The sequence below is a fragment of the Odocoileus virginianus genome, chromosome 18 (genome assembly GCF_023699985.2).
Source record: "Odocoileus virginianus isolate 20LAN1187 ecotype Illinois chromosome 18, Ovbor_1.2, whole genome shotgun sequence".
Taxonomy (NCBI): Eukaryota; Metazoa; Chordata; class Mammalia; order Artiodactyla; family Cervidae; genus Odocoileus; species Odocoileus virginianus.
The window spans coordinates 45,529,429-45,552,964 of NC_069691.1; the positions used below are offsets into that span (position 1 = coordinate 45,529,429).

Here is a 23,536-nt window from a genome sequence, read left to right on the forward strand (position 1 = left end):
AGACTTTTTCCAAGATACAAACCATTGTGAGCTTTAGTTTCCTCAACAGTCAGTGCAGTACTAAAAAAAAAAAAAAAATTACCATTCAGTGTTATGAGGAACTGAGCTTGTATGACATGAAACTCTTGCCCAGTGCTGACCTAGAGTGAATATTCAATAAATTTTTATAGAGGGATGTGTGTGTGTGTATGTTAGTCACTTAGTCATGTCCAACTCTATGTGACCCCATGGACTGTAGCCCACCAAGCTCCTCTGTCCATGGAATTCTCCAGCCGAGAATACTGGAGTAGGTTGCCATTCCCTTCTCCACGGGATCTTCCTGACCTAGGGATCGAACCCAGGTCTCCTGCATTGCAGACAGACTCTCTACCCTCGGAGCCACCAGGGAAGCCTCTTATAGAGGGATAGAGAAACTGATCTCCAAGAGCTTAGAACTGACTCAGAGTAGAAGTTTACCTGGAAAGGATGAGAACGTTCTTTGACATTTATTTTCATCAGCAAACACTTACTGAGAGCCTGCTGCATGCCATGCAACCTATTTGGCACTAGAACCATAAAAATAGAAGAAACTCCCACTTAAAAGAATCTTTAGTACGAAAGTCAAGTTTTATAAGAAAGGAATTCGAATGGTGAGAATTTTTATGGTATTTGACAATTCCCTTAAACTTAGTATTGTCATTGACTCTGAGGCATTTTCTGGTGCACTACAGTACCTTGTGTTAGTTAAAGGAAGCATGATATGGAAGCAATTTCCTACGAAAAATGAATAGTTCATTGTGGACACACCACTCAAGATCCATTTCTTGAGATAACTATATAGAAAGAATACCTTACAGAAATGAAATACTCATGAAATTGCGAAGTGGTGGGTGAAATGGTGCTTATTAAGTTTTTTTATGTGCCCCTCTCATGTTTCCATTTAAATATTTTTGCTAGTTGTAAGTTATTTACTTGGGCTAAGCTTACCAAATTGTTTATGTCTATGCCAAATAAAAGTTACAGAAGTTACAGGTCAGTTTTGCCTATAAAACAAAATGTTACCCTTAATCATGTCTTAGTCATTTTCAGTAAAGACATCGATAGAGAAATATTTTGTCTGTGTTCATTCTCAATACATAATGATGCATTCTTTGGTAGATATTATAAATAAAGGGACTATTTTATTTTATTTTTTTTAGTTTGCTGGAAACCATGTCTCACTATACAGATGAACCCAGATTTACCATAGAGCAGATAGATCTGCTCCAGCGCCTCCGGCGTACTGGAATGACTAAACATGAAATTCTCCATGCCTTGGAAACTCTGGACCGCCTTGATCAAGAGCATAGCGACAAGTTTGGAAGAAGGTCCAGTTATGGAGGAAGTTCGTATGGGAATAGTACCAACAATGTTCCAGCATCTTCCTCTACAGCTACAGCTTCCACGCAGACCCAGCATTCGGGCATGTCCCCGTCACCTAGCAATAGTTACGACACTTCCCCACAGCCTTGTACTACCAATCAGAACGGGAGGGAGAATAACGAGCGATTATCCACATCCAATGGGAAGATGTCACCAACTCGCTACCATGCCAACAGCATGGGTCAGAGGTCATACAGTTTCGAAGCCTCAGAAGAGGACCTAGATGTAGATGATAAAGTGGAGGAATTAATGAGGTTAGTTTCTTTCTTATTTAGAGTCCTCCAAATATCTATGTGCTTAGACTGATTTTGAGTAATAAAGCTGTATTTCAGCTCTTTACATATGAGAACTTCCCCTTAGGTGATAAAGAAAAAAATTAAAATCTTTATGTTTTTAATTCAAAAATTTTTTTTCTCTACCTAAGTTCTTTCTCTTTGCTGCTTTATAAGTCTTTTCCATTCTGCTATCTAAGCAAAGGTTAGCCTTCTCTATGGCTCTAATTTCTAACATCTGAATTTTATGAGTTGCTAACAAATACGCTGTAAGCCTTAAATGCATTGTAAGTACTTTCTCTGAGAGGTAGGATGTTTTTGTAATAATATGTATACTTTTTAATTTTTCCCTCCAACATGCCAATTGACAAACTAATTTTGAGCATCTATTATTTAAAAAGCAGTGTTCTTAAGAAAAATAGACATGGTTTCTATTCTTAAGAAACTGAAGTTCTGATTTTCGCAGTAGATGCTGTACACACACACACACACACACACACACACACAAATTTAATGTCATCTATTACAAGATAAGTGTAAGCACCTTGAGTTTGAAACCCTGAAGAAGTCCAGTTTCAACAGAGGTAATTAAAGGGCTTCACCCTGAAGCTGAGACACTTTGAGGGCAGCACTGCTGTGCTTCCCGTTCTTGTGTCTCCAGGATCTAGAACTGTCCTTGGCACATGTTAAGGGCTTATTATGTCAAGTGAATAAATGAATTTGAGCTAAACATTAAAGGATAGCTTCTGTTTTGAAATATAGGAAGTTTGTTTAAAGTTAAGGTAGAAAAGGCAAGACATGTTTAGTCTTCTAAGAACTGCAGATTGGCTATATATGGTGATAAGAATAGTATATTGGGGGGGCGGTACAGGTTTGGGGGAGATTTGAATTCCATGTACGTGATTTTATGTTTAACATGGTAGAAATTAAAGGATTTTTTTTAGAGGTCTGTAGGAAAGAGATAAAAGCATTTTCAGTAGATTAGCACTGCTGTTGTAGGGAGGAGAGCCTGCAGATAGATTCGTTGTGGTTTATATGAAAGAAACTGTAGCAGGAATATGTCAGAAGTAAAATTTTAGCCTATAATTATGAGTTGTAGTTCTTCTATAAGACTGTAGGAGTTTAAGATAGTATAATGGTGACTTAATATTGCCATCTGAAAGGTCTGTAGTACCACAAAGGTAAAATAATCTTTTGAACAAACTGTCCTGAATTTACATTTAGGGTGGAACTGCCATATAGGGAATTCTGGGCTAAATAGACTGTTGTATCTAGATTCCAATGTAATTACTATAATGAATGGTTTCATAGAGAACCTACAGGACCTGTTATTTAAGCTTTGTAAAACTTAAAAGTATAAAACATCAGTGTGGCTTTTCATTCATTTTCCTTGCTTAAACAGCTGGCCGAAGTTTATATGTTCAGTTTGAATTTAACATCTACATCACTGTCAAGATTGAGAGAGAGGATCGTTTGGGCAAATGGAAGTTACTTTAATAGTTAACATGTAACAAGGTTAGTTTTTAATTATCCTAAGCAGAGTGGGTATCAACAATAAAATTTGTTAGGATGCTAGCCTTTTTGTTGTTGTTGTTGCTGTAATTAATCAGTTTTAGTGAACTTTAAAAGCATTAGTTAATTCCCAGATGTGTTTTAGACTAATGGGAAGTTTGGGAAGTTTATTTTTAACAAGTCTCTGGAAGGTTGTCCAGAGTCTGAAACTTGAGTATAATGGTCTAAAAGCTTGACAACAGGGTTTGTGGTTAAATCCAGCAAGTACACACATTCAAGTTTCATCATTAGATACATGTGTGTGTGTTTGTAATTGTTACCAACACTTAGTTTACATACCACCCCTTGTTGCATAGGTGGGCTGTTTTATGACTTCTTTCTTAGAACTGCTCCTATGCTGGCCTCTGATCATCTAGCGGTCTCATTGATCCTTCCGGCGCTCTGTGGTCCTCTGCCGTTGCACCCTCACCCACACCTTCACTCTTCCTTTGTGCCCATCTCCCATTTATCTCAAGTTTACAAATAATCACAGCCCTCAGGTTTGAGGGAGAAGTTTTTTTGCATGACTGTTTCACTTTTAATTATCACAACCATGCTATATGTGAGGTAGAACAGAGATATTAAGATACACAAAAATAACTTGACCCAAGAAAACTTAAGTGGCAGAGCTCAATTCTAACCCATGTCTTTATTACCAGTGTGTCTGTCACTGGTATCTGTTACCTCTGTAAATACATTTTTCTTGTGTGTAGATTTAAGTAAAATTTTAGGAATGATCATTAATATAACTCAAGACAAAGTGTGAAAGCCTTAGTGTACTTATCCTCCACTCTCCCCCCAAGTGATATTTGTCACTTCAAGTCAGTCCCTTGGGTAGCTGAATGAATTTTTATTTGGTCGAATGTCAGAGAATGAGTTTTGAGCAGTGAATCTTTCTGAGTACGCTGTCCCCACATAGGCCTCCACTCCCCTTTGCCCACTCCACACTCTGATGATGCAGAGGGCTGTACTCTAGGTAGGGAGAATGGATACCTAAATGCCTTCCTGCTTCCTTTCCTACATAGGTCACATGTAATTCACTCTCATGCTCACATTAGCCAGCCTCCAGAGCACTCAACTGTAAGATTTAGCTTTCAAATCTCATAATCCATTGGGTCCACAAACTGAACTCCTAAAAATTTTAAAGTATACAAAAGAAGATTTTTTTAAATTTGATTAATTTGAAAGAAAGTAGCTTCTACTTTGTCCATTTTTGGATTGATCAGGGTTTTGAAAAAATCAAAGGGAAACTAGAATGTGGATTCTCAATAAATTGTTTAGTATAACATTTTAGGAAGGACTTTAAAACCAAGAGCTAGGATAAAGACTGATTTTACATGTTAATATTTTTAAAATGCATCTATTAGTATATATGTTTATATATAGGTGTATATGTATATCTGCTAATGGTGTATATCTACTAAAGTGTATTATCTTACTGTGTATGTATAAAATAACAATTGAAATCAGGCTTATCAGAATTAATTTGTCATATAAAAGATGTTATTTCTGACTACCCACATACTAAATTTCATGAGTGTTTAGTATTTTATCTAGGATTCTGAGACATTATTCCGAGTTGGTTATCTATATGCCTAATAGATTATTTACTTGTGTAGGTAGGGATTTATGTTCTATAGGACATAGTATTCAGTTACCATGTTGTTTATACATACAGAGTAGATTTTGTTTTAATATTATCTTGTAAGCTTCTAAATTATGCTTTATCTCCATGAGTAGAAGTTAAAGGGAGCAGCTTCCTATTCATGTGTGAAAGAATGGTGTGTAGTTATGTTTCTCCACCAGTGAAATACTCTGTATTGGTAGGTATTGCTCCACCTCTGAAAGTCTTGAGATAGATGACTACTTTTAAGAGGTCTTAAAGAATGTGTAGTGTATGTCAACTAAGAGAATGTGGAAGATCCTAAAACATGCAACTTTTAAACATTCAGTCTTTAATACCTGTGTTCCAGAAAAGAAGGCATTACCATTTTGAGCTAGTATGCATAACTCTCTTCCATTCTGTTTTGGGAAGCTTAAACATATTTAACATTAGGAATTTAGAGCTCTTTTTAATAAATTATTTACATCAGGTTTTCCATTTTACAACCTTTTATCTTTAACTTCAGGTTTGTTCATTTATGGAGCAAATTAAGCTCTAATATATGCAAACTCCATAATGAATAAGACACAATCTTTGTGCTCAGGGACTTTGCTAGTAGAGATAAGACCAGATCAGGAACTACTGTAATACAGAATCACATGTAATATATTGGTATGTATATTTGAAATGGTTAAAGTTAGCTATTAGAGGAAACTATCTTTTTTAGCTCTGAGGATCAGCAAGAACTCTGATTAGATGGTGATTATTATTTTAAGATGTCTTTTAAAAAGGGTGCCTTCATGAAGAGGCATTACTGAGTGTATCTAAGTGATTAGATCGAAGTAGAGTGGTAGCTTATCTTAGAAGTAAGCTATGGAATCAAGAAAAGATCAGCCTACACTTCACCTGAACTCCATAAGACTGGAGGAGTAGAAATCATGAGGAGAGTGAGAGTTTGTAAGGGTGGAAAAGTGGATACATTGTTTTTAAAGATGTCAAATTTTAGACAGAGGAAATAAGGCATAAGAGATGAGACAAATTTGGAGTAAATGAAGGAATTTTCACACCAAGAAATCAGTAATTTCGTAGGATATGATGTGGACATTAGGAGTGGCAGGTCGTTTGTTCAAGAAGGTGGAAAGAATGAGGGAGAATATGTGAAAGCTTAGAGAACAAATTTAACCCAGTAGGGTGGAAGTTTTTGAAATAACATAAGAGAACTGAACACAGTGAAAGTTAAATGCTGTTACTATTTTGGAAATACCTAGTGAAACCAACTAAATGACAAAACACTTGCATCTAAAATGACTTTATAGAAATCTTTTCATGGTGCCTTAAAATATCCAATACAGATGTTAACTTCAATCTTATGTACTTATACTAGATCATTTGTTTCTTTTTTTCCTTGAGTTCTCTCTGGCATATTATAAAATGATAGTCATTGTTTATATAATGCTTTTACAGTTTCAAAAAGTCTTACACTGAAGAATTTTAAAATTTTATATATTATGTACACACATTTGATAATAATTTTCATTTAATTTTAATTTCAGTGCTTGGAGAAAAATCTTTAAAGCCTTGTGATGGGGTAGGGGACATGTTACTCTTCTTATTTTACCAGATGATGAAACTAACTTTATTACATGACTTGCCCAAGCACACCCTTTATCTTCTAAGTTTTGTTTTTCTTCAGTTTGAAAAAGCTTCTTTCTGGTAAAGCAGTTGAGTAAAGAGGTTTTTGTTTTTAGTTTTTTAAACTCATTATGGATATTTAGAAACTTCCCACATATCTAAAAATAGAATCTCTGAGAGGGTTAAGTGAACTTCTGCTCCTTTGCAGACTTTTGGGGTTCCTTCTGTCTTGCTGCAGTGATTGGTAATATCATACTGCAGGGCTGTGAATAATTCACAAACTGGATGTGCCCTGTTGAAATAATTGAGTGTTATCTCCTCCTTATAACTTAGTCTCTACTTGAGGAGAAATTGATTTTAATAAATTGATTTAGATTCCAATTTAAATCAGTAGTCAAGAAAATAACATTTCATCATTTTCCCCACAAAAGCATATTTTTATTTAACCTTACTAGAAACCCTCTTAAATTCAGTTTTCATTTCCCTAGAAGGACATTCTGTACATTGGAATGCAACGCTTTACTTAAATTTTTTCAGCTTAATTTTGCATCTGTATGAGAAACCAAACAATTTGGTTGTTCTATTTACATAAACCGGTTGAAATAGCTACTGATGAAGTTTATCTCTTGCTCTACTGACTGTGGTTGGATATTTAAGAGCCAGATGGTAATGTAGATGGGTATTTTGACCTTTAAATGTATTGTGTCCTTTTCTTTCAGATACATAATTTCAAAATACGAATGCATATTTTTCAAAGAAATGTTTCCAGTATAAATAAGCATTTTGGAAGGAATTTGGCCAATATCTAGATTAGTACGAGAAGCTTTAAGTACTGGATTAGGCTGCTGATTCTTTATTTTCTTCCTCTGGGAATCTTTTTGATTAGGATTTCCAACCAGTGGATGAAGAGTAGACTGTGGAGCTCCAGATTGGAAGCTGTCCCTACCATCACTTCTCTGCTCTTTTCCAGAATTCCTGAAAGGGAACATGAAATTCACCAACAGAACACTTAGCTCCTCCTCAGCAAAGGACTGCCAATCTGCTTGAGTAAATCACTGCTGATTCTTTGGGAATAGGATACTTCACTTTTTTCATTCCAGATAATCTGTAGAGAGACTTGAGCTCCAGTCAGGAGTCTGTGATTCACAAAGCAATTTATAAAGATTTCACGGTCCCTTTGTCTGAGATCAGGAGTCCACAGAGTTTTTCTGTAAAGAGATGGAAAACATTTTATACTTTGTGGTCAAGAGGCCAAATCGAGGACATGATATAGATACTTACAAGAGAGAAAACAAATGATCACAAATTTTTATTTGCAAAATTCAATATAGAATAATAATTGATCATCAAATACCATCTTTAAGATACAGGCCTATAGAGAATAATAGAATTTTTTGGTGAGGAGGGGATAATATTTTGCCTGATTCATGTTCAAAGTTAGTATTCCCTGTCATCAAATCGATTGCAAATGTTCATCTGTGGAAACTACTCTTAGCTCACAGGTTATATGAAAACAGATGGGAGGCCAAATTTATTCTATGGGCCATAGTTTGCTGATCACCTGCATTAGACCATAAGTTACCACTATTTAGTTACTTTTGAGCTTGAACAAAAAAATCCATTTGTGTGATTCTTTTGAACATTTGAAGAGAAATTGATTAGTTTTAAGGCTTTAGGTATAATTTTCACTGAAGTATTATCTTTGTCCTGGTAGAGAAACCGTCTTCCCATTCATTGTCATTCTAGTGAATGTCTAGTCTTTTTGAGAATTTCTTGAACTTTTAAATAAGTAAAAATTTATAAGAGTCTTAGTGGAGGAAAAATTAGGTCTATGATATGTAATGTCAAGGACATAGAATATAGTATAGTTTTAAGTATTAAGTATCTTGTGTATTACATGTATTAGGACATTAATGTGTCTTTTATACTAGAATTTTATATTCAGCCTACCCTGCCTAAAATATTTTTGGTTTGTTAAGGACAAAGAAGGCAAATTAAAAGGCAAAAAAGCGCCTTAAAATGGCCAGCATTTTAGCGGTCGTGAGAATGATGATTTCTATTCCTTTGACAAAGGTTTTCAAATGAACTAAACATGATTTATGCAGTTGCATAGTTAACATGCAAAACCACAATCTACTCACAACTGATTTTTGTTGTTGTTGTTGCTGCTTTTTATTTTTCTAGGATTTCTGTCTGTATAAGATACATTCATTCCCCAGTAATGAAAATTTGCATATACCATATGGCAGCTTGTTCCTAATGTGAATTATACACAGCATGCGATTAACCATCTCTGGTATGAGACTTACATCTACTGTGGCATTCACTAAAGCGTCTGTCTGATGGTGTGCTGTTTTAGGACTTGAATATTTGGTGTTTCTTGGTTTGTTTTAATTTCATATTTTCCCACAAGCTTGGTCTGTTTTACCTTTATTTTTGTGTCCTTTCTTTCTATGTTCTCCCCACCTCTCTGCTTCACCTTTCTTAGCAAAGATGAGGATTTCTACCTTCAACATACATTGTTGGTCTTGTCTTCTGTTTTTGTTAGGAGGGACAGCAGTGTGATAAAAGAGGAAATCAAAGCCTTTCTTGCCAATCGGAGGATTTCCCAAGCAGTTGTTGCACAGGTAACAGGTAAGAGCTGAAGAGCCCTTTATTCTGGAATCTTGTCTAGTCTCTGCCTTCTAGTGCAGATGTTGGAATATTGCTTGCATTTCTGCATTGCAGTGCAGATCTGTCAACTTAGGCATAATAATGTATGCCTGTGATTTAAAACCCATTGTCTCCGATATCTTGGAACTTCTCCAGTGATTTTTTTTTTATCTTGTGCTAGTAAATTTTATAGCATTTGTAATAAGCACAAAATTCCCTATTTTATGAGTAAAAAGGATTCTCTGGTTTTCTTGTAATTGTGACAGAGCTTATGACACATGCACATCCAACTGCTTTCTACATTTCATATTTTTAAAAGCTTTACAGTCCTCCAAATCTACTTGATTTTACCAATTAAAAAAAAGATTCATGGGAGTGAAGGAAGTTGTGTTTTTTAACCACTTTTCCATATGTGAAAGAAAATGTATATTCTCAAACCATTACTGAGAAGATAAGAATTACCAGTGTTTTCTCCCTATTTTTTTTTATATCCCATCCCATTACTCAACCAACAGCAGCCCCATCCTGAGTATGTGGTGTATATGTGTCATTTTCTATTCAGATTGCATTTTTTATGAAGTTCTTAAATTTGGGGGTAGCATGTCTTTTCTTTGTTGGTCTGTAGTCTTCTTTTTTCGGATATCAGTAATTTCTAAGAGCTTAGTAAAATCAGCTATGTCTTAGTCATGAGAGGAACCAGAAACTCTTTCAACTACATACATGTTGTAGTTGATATATTGTTGTGTGTTGTATATTAACAGATAAAAAAAATAATTTGTTCCTCCCCTTCTTTTTTTTTTTTAACATTCCAGTAGCAACTATGCGACTTTGGCCTTTTTAGCCTTTGCACCTCAGTTTCTTCTGTTAATACATTGAAATAGTTGAATCTGGTCTTCAACAACACCTTCCAATTTTAAGATGTTATTTCTGTTCTCTAGACTTTGATACATTTTCCTCAAACATTGTTACTGACCATTTGGTTAAAAATGAAACGAGATTTTGGAAGTCTTAAATTTCACCCCAAGAATCTAAGGTCACCTAGTCTTAATATGTGTGTAACATATTACACTAGTAAAGTATTTTTATAAATGATACTTCTGTTCATGGTTTAAAAAAAAGTTAAAGGCATGTCCCTTCCTCTAGAACTATTTATGAATCTAATTTTTGTAATCTTCAGTTTTTCAATAGGATGCTTAAAATGTTACTTTTATCTTCAGGGATTAAGGTATGGTGCTAAGGGCATTGTAAGGGCAGGTTAGGTGGGTTTTACCAAAACCCACTGATGTGCACTGTGGAAAGATCAGTTGTCTCTCAGGACTTTTAATTCAGCCCCCAAGATTAGATGCAATAGTATCTTCTAGTTTGCCAGCCTAAAAAAGAGAAAAAAGACAAAACTATAGTGTTATAAGCAGCATGATAAAGTTGATTTTGCCCAAGTGGAAATATTTCTGAATTTCTTGAATACCCTGAATCTTGAATCATCTTGGACCTTTAAAATAGTGTCTTTTGAAACCCATCAGATGTTGATGAAAATTATAATACAGTACCTCTAAAAGGAATTTCTTAGACATATCTGAGGCATTAGCTATACCATACATCAAATACTGCCTTTTTCGAAAGGGAAATTAAAGATGTTTTAGCATCTTGCTATTCAAAATATAGTCCATGGGATAGCAGTATTGGGGAATTCTTAGAAATGTACCACCCTAAGCCTACTAATGGAGAAGGCAATGACAACCCACTCCAGTACTCTTGCCTGGAAAATTCTATGGACGGAGGAGCCTGGTGGGCTGCAGTCCATGTGGTCTGCATGTCTGACCCGCAAAGAGTCGGACACGACTGAGCAACTTCAATTTCACTTTTCACTTTCACGCATTGGAGAAGGAAATGGCAACCCACTCCAGTGTTCTTGCCTGAAGAATCCCAGGTAAGGCGGAGCTTAGAGGGCTGCCATCTATGGGGTCACACAGAGTCGGACACGACTGACATGACTTAGCAGTAGCAGCAGCAAACCTACTGAATCAGAAGTTACATTTTAACCAGATCGCCAGGTGATTTGCAATAAGAAGTAGTATTCTAGGAAACTAGTGAGCTTTCCTGATATTAACTGCCATGGATTCACATTGTCTAGCATTGATTGTCTCAGTCAGTGGCAGTTGTCATGATGCCATCTCTTGTTTTTGAAAGCAAGAGTTGAAATTTTTCCATGTGTTATCTGTTAGAACACATGGACTTTTGCCACTGTAATCATAGGATTTGGTACTATTAAAAACTTCTTCCCCTCATTTCTGCCTCATCCCAAATTGTTCTTCCTCCTCTTCATTCCTAGTCAAAACTTGGGTTCATTCATGTATCTTTGGTTCTCCATTGTATGGAAAATGAAGTTCTTTATAATCTACTCCAGCCTGCTGTTTATAGCCATCTTGTTTTCAGTATCCTTGCTAGCTGGATTTAGCTACTTGCCATTTCTGTATCTTCACCTGGATGCTCACTGATCATTGACTGTGCCTAGCTTGCCTTCATCTGCTCACCCTGGTCTTAACAATTCCTGTTAATCAATGTTGTTGTTGCTGAGTGATGTCTGACTCTTTGTGACCCCGTAGGCTATCTCCCGCCAGGCTCCTCTGTCTGTGGGATTTCCCAGGCAAGAATAATGGAGTGGGTTGCCATTTCCTTCTCCAGAGGATCTTCCCGACCCAGGGATTGAACTGGAGTCTCTTGCATTGGCAGGTGGATTCTTTACCACTGAACCACCAGGGAACCTATTATCAACATTACTTCTGTTACTATCCTCATTCTGACTTCTTTGATCACTGTAGCCCATGTAGACCTCTCTTTTCTGCCTGAAATTAACACTTAGTTTACCACCCTGAGAGGTTAAGTTTCATTTCAGTTCTGCATTTTAGAGTAGTAGTCTTTAAAAGCAAAGATCTTTATACATTCTCAAAGAGTCTAGCATTGCACATACTCTGAAGATCTCACGTTTCCCTAGAGAAGGAGTACTAGTGAAGCTAACACAAGGTATACATGTGAAAATTTATCCAGTGTGACTTTCTCCAGTGATGTCTCCCCTCTGGAAATACTTATTTGCTCAACAAACACAGTATGAATTTCTTCCCTTAAGGGATTTGCATTTTTCTTTTATCTACTTTAATTCAATTGTTTATGTTAGGCAGGGGATTGAGGATGATTTATAACCAGATTGGTTCATTGTCCCTTTGGTCTGCTTACTGAATTCATGTATTTCTCATGTATATCTATGTCACATTCCCACCCAGCCTGTCTAACCATCCAACTAAACTCAGGAGCAATACTTTTCGTTCCAGAAGAGAGATCCAGCTAGAGGATAGTGAGTTAGTGAGAACTAGTGTAAAGCTTAGCCCTCATAACTGACACAGCTAAGATAAAGAAGCCAAAGTTAGGAAGGCTTCTAGGCACTTGGGGCTCACTCACTGGGGCACCTGATTAGTATATTGGCACATTTTTCTGCCTGTTTAACAAATTAGTCAAATGTATCTTAGAAGAATAGCTTCCTGATGAAATCTCCCCCAACGTAAAAGATACGGTGCCCTGGAATCTGTCCTAGATTGGAGTCTGTTAAAGTCAGTTAAGTTTAACTCCAGTATGTGACATAATGAAATAAATCAGCCTTGGGTAAAAATGAGAACGAGTGGTGCATAACAAAAGGAAATGCTAAATAAAAATGTGTAGTGAGGTGCAAAATTACCACACGTGTGCTTGTTCCAGAAACAAAATACAGAGGCTTCTTTTTATAGATTTGGAGGATTTCTATAATAAGATAAACAAGAAGTTCATGGGTGGGGTCTGTATAAATAATATCCTACTGATAGGAAAAATGACAGTATAAACAGGATATAATAACAGTGCCTGCTGAATTTCCCAGCATGTTATTTGTAGCTTCTTTCACAGAGTCACAGCTGCTCCCACCAAGAGTGGATTTTTACCCCTGTAAGAGATCGGGCAAGTTTCAAAATTCTCACTAACAATGGTAAGGTGGGGAGCATACATAGCCTTTGCTTTAGTAATAAACATGTAGGTTTCATATTCACTTTCAGGGTGAAACATTTTCTTGGATTGTGAGAATTCTTAAGACATGATTTTCTTCTTAGGTCACCTCTGGGGAAAATCAGGCTGGCAAAATAAGTGGGTAAATGGCAGTGCTTTAGTGTGTGCTTATCAGCTAAATAAATATCCTGATTAGATTCATGTCCTCTTAAAATGTAAATAAATAAAAGAAGAAAAACATAGTCATCTCTGAGTTTTAAGAAATTTATCCCAATTCTGTTTTCTTGAATGATAGTGGTATAATGGAAAAATGACCATTAAACTTTTGAATGCCAAAATTCTAGTCCTTCTGTCAAATAGCCTTGTGATCCAGGGCAAATCACATAACTTCTCTGAGCCTCAGTGTCTTTATTTATAAGATGTGGGGTTTGACCAAATGTTTTCCAAGTATCTTTTCTAGTTGTCAAACTCCATTCCCTTTTTAAACCACTAAGTACATTTAACAAGTATGCATTTTACCCCTCCCTAGTGAGTCTTACTCTGCAAATGTAAGAGTTTGTATATAGAGAAGCTCTGAACCAGCTTTAGATATGTTTCGGCTGAATTCAGATCACTTTCCCTTTCTTCCTTATCTTTAAAATGAAGACTAGGGACTTCACTGGTGTCCAGTGGTTAAGACTCCATGCTTCCCCTGCAGAGGGCATGGGTTCCGTCTCTGGTTGGGGAATTAGGGTCTCACATGCCATGTAGCATGGCCAAAAATCAAACAACCATAAAATAAAACGAAGGATAAAAGGACTACATATTTAGTTTAACTACAATAATTTCTTTACAAAGTTGTGTATATATTGATCCTCTCCCTAATTAGAGAACTTCAGACCTGACACTGAAAACCAACTAAAATGTCAATATACCTTTTTAAAAAAATGGACTTTATGTTTCATGGTAGTTGTAGATTCACAGCAAAAGTGAGCTAAAAGTATAGTTCCCGTATACCTCTTGCCCCTCCACACAAATACACACACAGCCTCCCATATTCTTAGCATCTAGCACTAGAGTGCTTTATGAACCTACATTATCACCCAGAGTCCCAATTTACTTTAGGTATAAATGGTTTTGTACATTCAAATAGGTCTTGAAAAAAATGTGATTACTAATATCCACCATTACAGTGTCAGAAGATGACACTCTAGTTTCACTGCCTAAAAGTTCCCTGTGCTCTGCCTATTCATCCTTCCCTCTTCCTCCCCTAACCTGACAACTGCTGATCTTTTTGCTGCCTCCATAGTTGTGCCTTTTCCAGAATGTTATCATATAGTATGTATCCTTTTCAGGTTGGCTTCTTTCACTTAGTAATAATTATTTAAGGTTCTTTAATGTCTCTTCATGGTTTGATAGTCGATTTCTTTTTAGCACTTAAGTAATGTTTCATTGTCTGGATGTACCACAGTTTATCCATTTATCTACTGCAGGACATCTTGATTGCTTCCAAGTTTGGGCAATTATGAATAAAGCTGCTCTAAGCAAGTAGAATTTACATTTATATTAGAAAAGTGGTATTGGTAAGGCATAAGTCACAGACTATGGTATTATTCTATTATAATATAACCAAATATAATTCTAATGCTTATCTAACAAGATCTTATCAATTGCTACCTGATGAATTTTACTAGCTTCATGTAGAGCTCCATTATGAAGGCTATTATCTGTCTATAAATTGGGCAGATTTCTGCATGTAAGTTGGAACTTGTGTTTCCAAATTGAAAAGGTTTAGAGCTTTAGTTTCTATTAGGAGAAAACTTCTTTTCAAATATAAATGTTTTTGCAAAGTACGTTTTAGAATTTTCCCTTGTCTCTGAAGAATAAGAACAGATGCTATCCTCTGATTCAAAAAAATTCTTTTATTCTCATTTTTCTTCTACAGTCAGCAATTTGTTGCCAAACCATTTTTTTAAACAACACATACGGTTACCTTTCTTTTCCTCAGGAAAAAAAAATCCAAGCTGTATATCTGAACACTCATTTTTCTCACTTTGGTGAGAGATGTGAAAAATTGGAGTGAAAATAATTTCAGAGGACATGTTTTGTTGTTAGAAAAATCAGTTTTCTACAGTTTTTTATATTTAATGTCCTACCAGGACCATTAGCATCTCACATGCAGTGTATGGGATTATACATTTTTGCTGTTAAACTTAGGAAAGTTAATTTTCACTATAAAACAAAATTTCTCTTCCACCTGTGTTTAAAGTAGAAACTATATTTAAAAAAACTTTATTGTACCAAAAGCTTTGACAAAAGTGATTTTAAAAAGTCAGGCACAAGTGTGGTTTTTCACCCCTCAGTAATTTTCATTTTTGTTTCTCCCGCATTCTTGCTTCCTAAGATCATGGAGAGAAGTCTGTACTTAGGGTGTAATATTCCTTCAAGAGTTCTATGAAATACTTCTTACCTAAGTAAATTTTCTTCATGTTAAAAAAACTTACAAGGAAAAATGATAGAAAGAAGAAATAACCCTAGTAAGAGTCAGAAAGTGTCTGTGTCTGATAAAATAGCATAACCTAAAGTTCAGCAGCAGGCAGTCTTATAAATAGCAACCTGCAGAAGAAGACTCAGAGGGAATGGAATAAATACCATTTTTACTAAATTACGAATACAGTGTTTTATGCCTTAAGGAATATTCCTGCCAACTCTTAAAGTTTTCACATCAGTTGCTGCATTTATTATTATTTTTTGGTTGCACTGGCTCTTCGCTGTTGCACGTGGGCTCTTTCTAGTTGCAGCTAGCAGGGGCTACTCTTCATTGTGGTTGCCCGGTTTTCTTTCTGTGATGGCTTCTCTTGTTGCAGTGCACAGGCTCTCCAGGTGCATGGGCTCAGTAGTTGTGGCATAGGCTCAGTAGTTGCAGCTTGCAGACCCTAGAGTGCGGGCTCACAAGTCACGGCACATGTGCTTAATTGCTCTGAGGCATGTGGAATCTTCCCGGTCCAGAGATTGAACCTGTGTCCCCTGTGTTGGCATGCAGTTTCCCATCCACTGCACACCGGGAAGTCCCTGTATCTATTTAGGTGAGGAACTGAAGCTTGAACTAACAAAGCTTGAGGGCCTTGGTATCTGAGAGACATATAAAATTTTGAAACAATCATGCAAATTATTATGGCCCTTTAAGAAAGCTTTTAACATCAGTGTGTATCAACTACAGCTAAATTTAACTACAGTTGATTCATCGACAACAGGGGTTTGAATTGTGTGGGTCCACTTTATATGCGGTTTTTTTCCCTCAATAAATGTAATGAAAGTATTACATAGTCCGTGGGTGTTTGAATCCATAGATTTAGAGCCACAGATTTGGAAGGCCAACTCTAAAGTTATCCTTGAATTTTGGACTGGGCAGAGAGGTCAACACCTTGAGCCCTGAAGTTGTTCAGGTGTCAGCTAACTGTGTATCATTTGATCCTCACACAATAAATTTGAGGTATATAGGAGAAGTGTGTTTTTCTTCTTTTTTTAAATAGGCTTTATTGAGGTAAAAACTTTCTTAAAAGTGGAGTTCTTTGTGAGTCGTGCCAAGTTTACAGAGTGGTGTACTCATTACCAAAACCAAGATCGAAACACTGTTGGTATTTCAGCAAGTTTCCCCATGCTTCTGTGCAGCTAGACATCTCTCCCCACTGCCAAGGCCCCTGCAATCACGAGTGTGTATTCTGTCAGTAGCATCATATAACTAGAATCATGCAATATATACTTTTTAAAGCTTATTTTTATTCAGGGGATAATTGCTTTGCAATATTGTGTTGGCTTCTGCCATAAAAGGTGAATCAGCCATGTGTGTACTTAATGTCCCCTCCCTTTTGAACTTGCCCTCACCCCCTACCCCGTCCCACGCCTCTTGGTTGTCCCAGCACTACCTTGAGCTCCCTGTGTCCTACAGCAACCTCCTGTTAGCTGTGTTACAAACGGCAGTGTGTATGTGTCCATGCTCTTCTCTCAGTTCGTCCCACCCTCTCCTTCCCCCACTGTGTTCCATCTCTGTTCCTGCCCTGCATATAGGTTCATCAAAACCGTTTTTCTAGATTCCATAAACATGCACTAATACATGATATTTGATTTTCTCTTTCTGACTTACGTCACTCTGTATAATAGCTCTAGGTACACCCACCTCTGTAGAACTGACTCAAATGTGTCCCTCTTTATGGCTGAGTAATATTCCATCATATACATGTACCACAGCTTCTCTGTCCATTCATCTGTTGATGTATGTCTAGGTTGCTTCCATGGTCCAGGAGCTATTGTAAGTAGTGCTGCAGTGAACACTGGGGTGCATGTATCTTTTACAATTATGGTTTTTTCAGGGTACATGCCCAGGAGTGGGATAGCTGGGCCATATGGTAGTTTTACTTTTGGTTGCCTAAGGGGTTTTCATACTGTTTTCCATAGTGGCTGCGCCGATTTACATTCCCATCAACAGTACAAGAGGGTTCCTTTTTCTCCATACCATCTCCAGCATTTATTGTTAGATTTTTTGATGAGGGCAATTCTGACCAGTGTGAGTGTCTGACTTCTGAAACTTGGCATGAAATTTTTGAGATTCATTAGTGTTGTTACATGTATCAGTAGTTCGCAACTTTTAAATCCTGAAAACTAGTCCCCCAGTGAATGGATATAACAAAGTTAATTTGTCTGTTAATAAGTCAGTGGACATTTCAGTTTTTCCTGGTTTTGGCTATTTAGGTAATGAATATTTGTCTACAAATTTCAGTGTGGATATATGTTTTCATTTCTCAAAGCCAAAAGTAGTTATAGGGTTACTAGTAAGTAAGAAACTGCCAAACTTTTCCAAAATGGCTATACCATTTTGCATCCCCATCAGGAGTATATGAGATTTCCAGTTGCTTGGCATTATCTTTGGCACTTGGTATTTGTGGTACTCTTTAAGTTTAGCCATCCTAGTGGATATGTAACAGCATCTCACTCTAGTTTTATTTTGCCTTTTCCTAATGACTGATTATCTTTTCAGATGCTCATTTGCTATTCATGTATCTTATTAGATGAAATGTCTGTCAAATCTTTTGCCCATTGTTTTTTAATCAGGTTGTTTGCCTTATTGATTGTAAGAGTTCTGTGGATATTCTGGATGCAAGTCCTTAAATATGAGGATGTACAGATACCCTAGTCTGAGGCTTGCATTTTTATTTTCTTATTGTTGTCTTTCAAAGAGCAAATGTTAAACATAATTAAGTTATGTTTATCTTTTCTTCTTCCTTTGTGGTTCATGTATTTCATTTTATGTCCTAAGAAAATCTGCTTAAATGAAGTCTCAAAGATTTTCTTCAATTTTCGTCTACAAGTTTTCTACAAGTTCATGCATTTGAGTGTGTGAAACATTTCAAGTTAGTTTTTTGTGTATGTGTGAGGTGAGGATCTAGATGTATTTTTTTTCCCCCACATGATTGTCTGATTGTGAGAGTACCATTTTTGAAAATAGTCAGCAGTTGTCAAGACACTAGTCTTTCCCTATTAAATTACATTGGCACCTTTATAAAAAATCAATTGAATGTGTATGTGTGAGACTCTTTGTGGGTTCTCTATTATGATCCATTGGACTTTATATCTAGTCCTATACTAATACAAAACTCAGCCTCTCAGTTCCTATAAAAAAAGCATATTTGTAGTGAGATTATGATTGGGATTGTGTTGAAAATATGGATAAAGCTGCCATCAAGAGTCTTTGAGTCATACTGAGTGTTCCTGTCTACAGACACGGTGCATTTCCCCATGTGTTTAGGTCTACTGAGTGTCCCCGTCTACAGACACGGTGCATTTCCCCGTGTGTTTAGGTCTACTGAGTGTCCCCGTCTACAGACACGGTGCATTTCCCCGTGTGTTTAAGTCTACTGAGTGTCCCCGTCTACAGACACGGTGCATTTCCCCGTGTGTTTAGGTCTACTGAGTGTTCCCGTCTACAGACACGGTGCATTTCCCCGTGTGTTTAGGTCTACTGAGTGTCCCCGTCTACAGACACGGTGCATTTCCCCGTGTGTTTAGGTCTACTGAGTGTCCCCGTCTACAGACACGGTGCATTTCCCCGTGTGTTTAGGTCTACTGAGTGTCCCCGTCTACAGACACGATGCATTTCCCCGTGTGTTTAGGTCTACTGAGTGTCCCCGTCTACAGACACGGTGCATTTCCCCGTGTGTTTAGGTCTACTGAGTGTCCCCGTCTACAGACACGGTGCATTTCCCCGTGTGTTTAGGTCTACTGAGTGTCCCCGTCTACAGACACGGTGCATTTCCCCGTGTGTTTAGGTCTACTGAGTGTTCCCGTCTACAGACACGGTGCATTTCCCCGTGTGTTTAGGTCTACTGAGTGTCCCTGTCTACAGACACGGTGCATTTCCCTGTGTGTTTAGGTCTTTACTTTCCCTCAGCTATGGTAGTAGGTCTTATGCATACTTTCTTAAATTCATCCAAATATTTTATACTTTTGGTATTACTATTTTGATACTATTTTTAATTTCAATTTCCAGTTTGTTTCTTGTATCATAGAATAGTTGATTTTGGTATTTTGACCTTTTGTTTTGAAACCTTGCCAAAAATTCATTTACTTGGTACATGTTTTGATAACTGTTTTGGTAAATTCTTAGAATTTTCTGCATGAGCAGTTGTATTACCTGTGAGTAGAAATAATTTTGCTTCTTCCTTTTACTGGGTTTGTCTTCTGTTTCTTTTTTCTTTTTTTTTTTTTTTTTTGGCCTTATTGTGTGGACTAGGACTACTAGTTAAATATTAAATATAGCAATGTGTATAGACATCTTTGCCTTTTACCTAATCCTAGAGAGCAAGAGTTCAGTATTTCATGAGTAAGTGCCATCTTAGTTGTAGATTTTTCATAGATGTCCCACATCAAGATGGCCTTTAAGGGAAGTTCTCGTCTTTTTCTAATTTTTGAGAATTTTTATCGTGAGTGGATATCATACTACATCAAACACTTTTTCTGTATCTGTTCAGATGGTGATGTGGTTTTCTCTTTCTGTCTTGTTATGGTAATTACATTAATTTTCAAATGTTAAACCTTTCATTCTAGGGAAAACTCCACTGAATTATGATGTATTAGTTTTTTATGTAGTTTGACTCAGTTTGCTGATACTTTGTTAGAATTCTTGCATCTGTGTTGATAAAGGGTTATTGTTCTGGGCTTTTTTTTTTTAATTTTTTTTTTACTTTTTCATTTATTTTATTAGTTGGAGGCTAATTACTTTACAATATTGTAGTGGTTTTTGCCATACATTGACATGAATCAGCCATGGGTTCACATGTGTTCCCCATCCCGATCCCCCCTCCCGCCTCCCTCCCCATCCCATCCCTCTGGGTCTTCCCAGTGCACCAGCCCTGAGCACTTGTCTCATGCATTGAACCTGGGCTGGCGATCTGTTTCACACTTGATAATATACATGTTTCAATGCTATTCCCTCAGATCATCCCACCCTTGCCTTTTCCCACAGAGTCCAAAAGTCTGTTCTATACATCTGTGTCTCTTTTTCTGTCCTGCATGTAGTGTTATCGTTACCATCTTTTTAAATTCCACATATATGCGTTAGTATACTGTATTGGTGTTCATCTTTCTGGCTTACTTCACTCTATATAATGGAATATTACTCAGCCATTAAAAAGAATACATTTGAATCAGTTCTAATGAGATGGATGAAACTGGAGCCCATTATACAGAGTGGATTTTATTTTTTTATTCTTGTAATGTCCTTGTCTAGTTTTGTTACTATGATAATGTGACATCATAAGATGAATTGGAAAATGTTTTCTTAAATTTCTACAAGAATTGGTATAGAATTTGTATTATTTCTTCCCCAAATATCTTTGAGACTCTGGTTGTTGTTGTTGTTGTCGTTTTAATAGTGACTATCTTATTCAACTTGGTCATGACTTACTGTTGCATCTAATGCTGCAGTTCTTGTGCCCTGTACTGAAATCAGCAAAATGGAATGTAAAATAGTAGAGAGGTAGGGGTCATTAATACTTCATATATTGCCAATACTTTTCTATGTGATGTTACCCTTGGCAGAAATATTTTTCTCTTACCAGTGGCCTAGGATATCAGGATTACAAACCACAAACCAAACTGAATTTGGTTTGGATACAGCAGTAGCCCTTCTCCTGTGCTCTAGTATGTCTGAGTAAAGAACATTTTTCACCCACTTCAGCTATGGGATTTTGCTTTTTGTAGAGTTTCACAAATGTTGACTGACCTATCTCTGAATCTGTCCCCAAGCAGATCCATGGACAACATCTTGGTCTTTGGGCACACTGATTTTAATGTGTATGTCCAGTGTAACATCGCCACAGGATTGCTGTCGTTGTTCATGGTGGGAATCATAGTGAAGAGTTCTTAGAGACATACTTAATGTGTGTTTTGACCCCTATTGAATATTTCTAGACATTTTAAGAACTAGAATATGCTATTTTCATAAAATTGTTTCTTTTTTCTCCTTGTACTGTTCTAAACATACAGATTTTTCATGTTCTGAGCCCTTCCATTACTAAATACTGTTAGACGGGCATTTATTACCAATTTGTCTTGATTTTCCTAAAATATAAAGAGTGACTTTGAAATGCTTGAGTGCTACGTGTTAAAGTAATTATCACACATAAGAATATTTAGTAAGAACTCTCGCTCTCAAACCATTGTTGCCCGTACAATTTTCAGTCTTTAGCTCTGCTTTATCTTCGTGTTGAGATCTATCAGGACAGCGTATAGTCCTCTGAGTTGTAGATGACCAGTTGGTCTGCTTTTTACTACTGTGCACCTTGTGAGCTATGCCTCTCTTTTTGGCGAGTTTTTTTTTTTTTTTTTTTTAGGTATAATTTATTTTAACACTTGCCAAGTGCTAGATGCTGTGCTAACTGTTTTATATATTTGAGAGGCAGGTGTTAATTTCTTCAGTTATAGATGAGAAAGCTGAGGCTAAAGGAGTTTGAATCATTTGCCCGTAGTCACACAGCTAATTACTGTTTGTCTTGCTGCCAAGCCAGTGTTCTAGTGGTCAAGTGCATGACTTTGAGGATTTAAAATATTATTTCTGTCTCTTAGAAGTTATGTAACTTTGGGCAAGTTCTTGAATGTCTTAAACCTCAGTTACTCCTTTTGGAAAATGCAAATAATAATCATACCTACATAAGGGTGTTCTTGGGATTTCCCTGGTGGTTCAGACGGTAAAGAATGTGCCTGCAAGACAGGAGACCAGGGTTTGATCCCTGGGTCAGGAAGATCCCCTGGAGAAGGGAATGGCAACCTACTCCAGTGTTCTTGCCTGGAGAATTCCATGGAGAGAGAAGTCTGGCAGTCTACAGTCCATGGGGTCACAAAGAGTCGGATACAACTGAGCGACTAACTCTTTCTTTCATAGGATGTTCTTCAGTAGATTAAATGAGTTACTTGAAATAAAGTTTCTAGCACACAGTAAATGCCATAGAAATTCTTTATTTTTATGATTATTAACCATTATACTGCTTAATGTTCAGCCAGCAGTCACTTCCCCTTCATCTCTCTCCAGGCTGACTTTTCTGAATCTAAGCTTCCTGACACTAAATATGTTAACCAAAATATTTCCAGCCTTGGGCCAACATATTATAAACTTTAAAAATATGTAGAGCCCTCATGTTCATTGCAGCATATTCACAGTAGCCCAGGACATGGAAACAACCGCAGTGTAAGTCAGAGTATGAATGAATAAAGAAAAGTAAGTCCTGGCAATACAGTGCATAGCATGGTAACTAAACTACATAGTATATTTGAAAGATGCCGAGAGAATAGATCTTAAAAGTTCTCACCGTATGTATACACGAAGTTTATAATTATGAATCGTGATGATTATAACCAAACTTTCTGTGGTAATAATTTCTTAATAAATGAATTTATTATTCATTATGTTGTAAACCTAAAACTTAACACAATAGAAAAAATTTCAAGAAAAGTGGATTTTAATGTAATGAAGTTTATGTTAATGAAAAAGTTTAGTAGTTGCTTTCACATTCAGCATTGCACCTGACCTTTAAGAATGGATCCACTTGTCCAATATCAGAGAATACCACGGTTTTGGAAAATGTTATTAAAATAATCCTTCTTTCTTAAAAAATTATATTGTCTCAGTTTCATCTTGACAATAGCATAGGGGAACTTTCTTTATCATAACTAGCCTTCCACAGTTTGACATGCACAAAATTGCCTTAAAAATATAATTTAAATAATTTCCTCTAATATCCTGAGCCAAATTAGGATGTGACAAGGACAGACTCCAGCTCCTTTTGTGGCAAGATCTTCCTTCTCTCTGCCCCATAATCTTTCTGTGTGCTGACCTTACCGGCATTCTGACTAGTATTCTCATTGTATT

At 36.6% G+C, this 23,536-nt stretch overlaps 1 protein-coding gene across 9 annotated transcripts in view; it reads left to right on the top strand.

Moving 5' to 3' along the window:
- HMBOX1 (homeobox containing 1) overlaps positions 1-23,536 on the top strand; it is a 208,239-nt gene that overhangs the window by 83,104 nt on the left and 101,599 nt on the right. For all 9 annotated transcript variants that reach the window (XM_070480639.1, XM_070480644.1, XM_070480637.1 and 6 more), the window contains exons 3-4: positions 1,179-1,655; positions 9,008-9,093. In XM_070480639.1, coding sequence (XP_070336740.1) covers positions 1,179-1,655; positions 9,008-9,093 — 563 coding nt within the window. The remainder of the gene's footprint in view (positions 1-1,178; positions 1,656-9,007; positions 9,094-23,536) is intronic.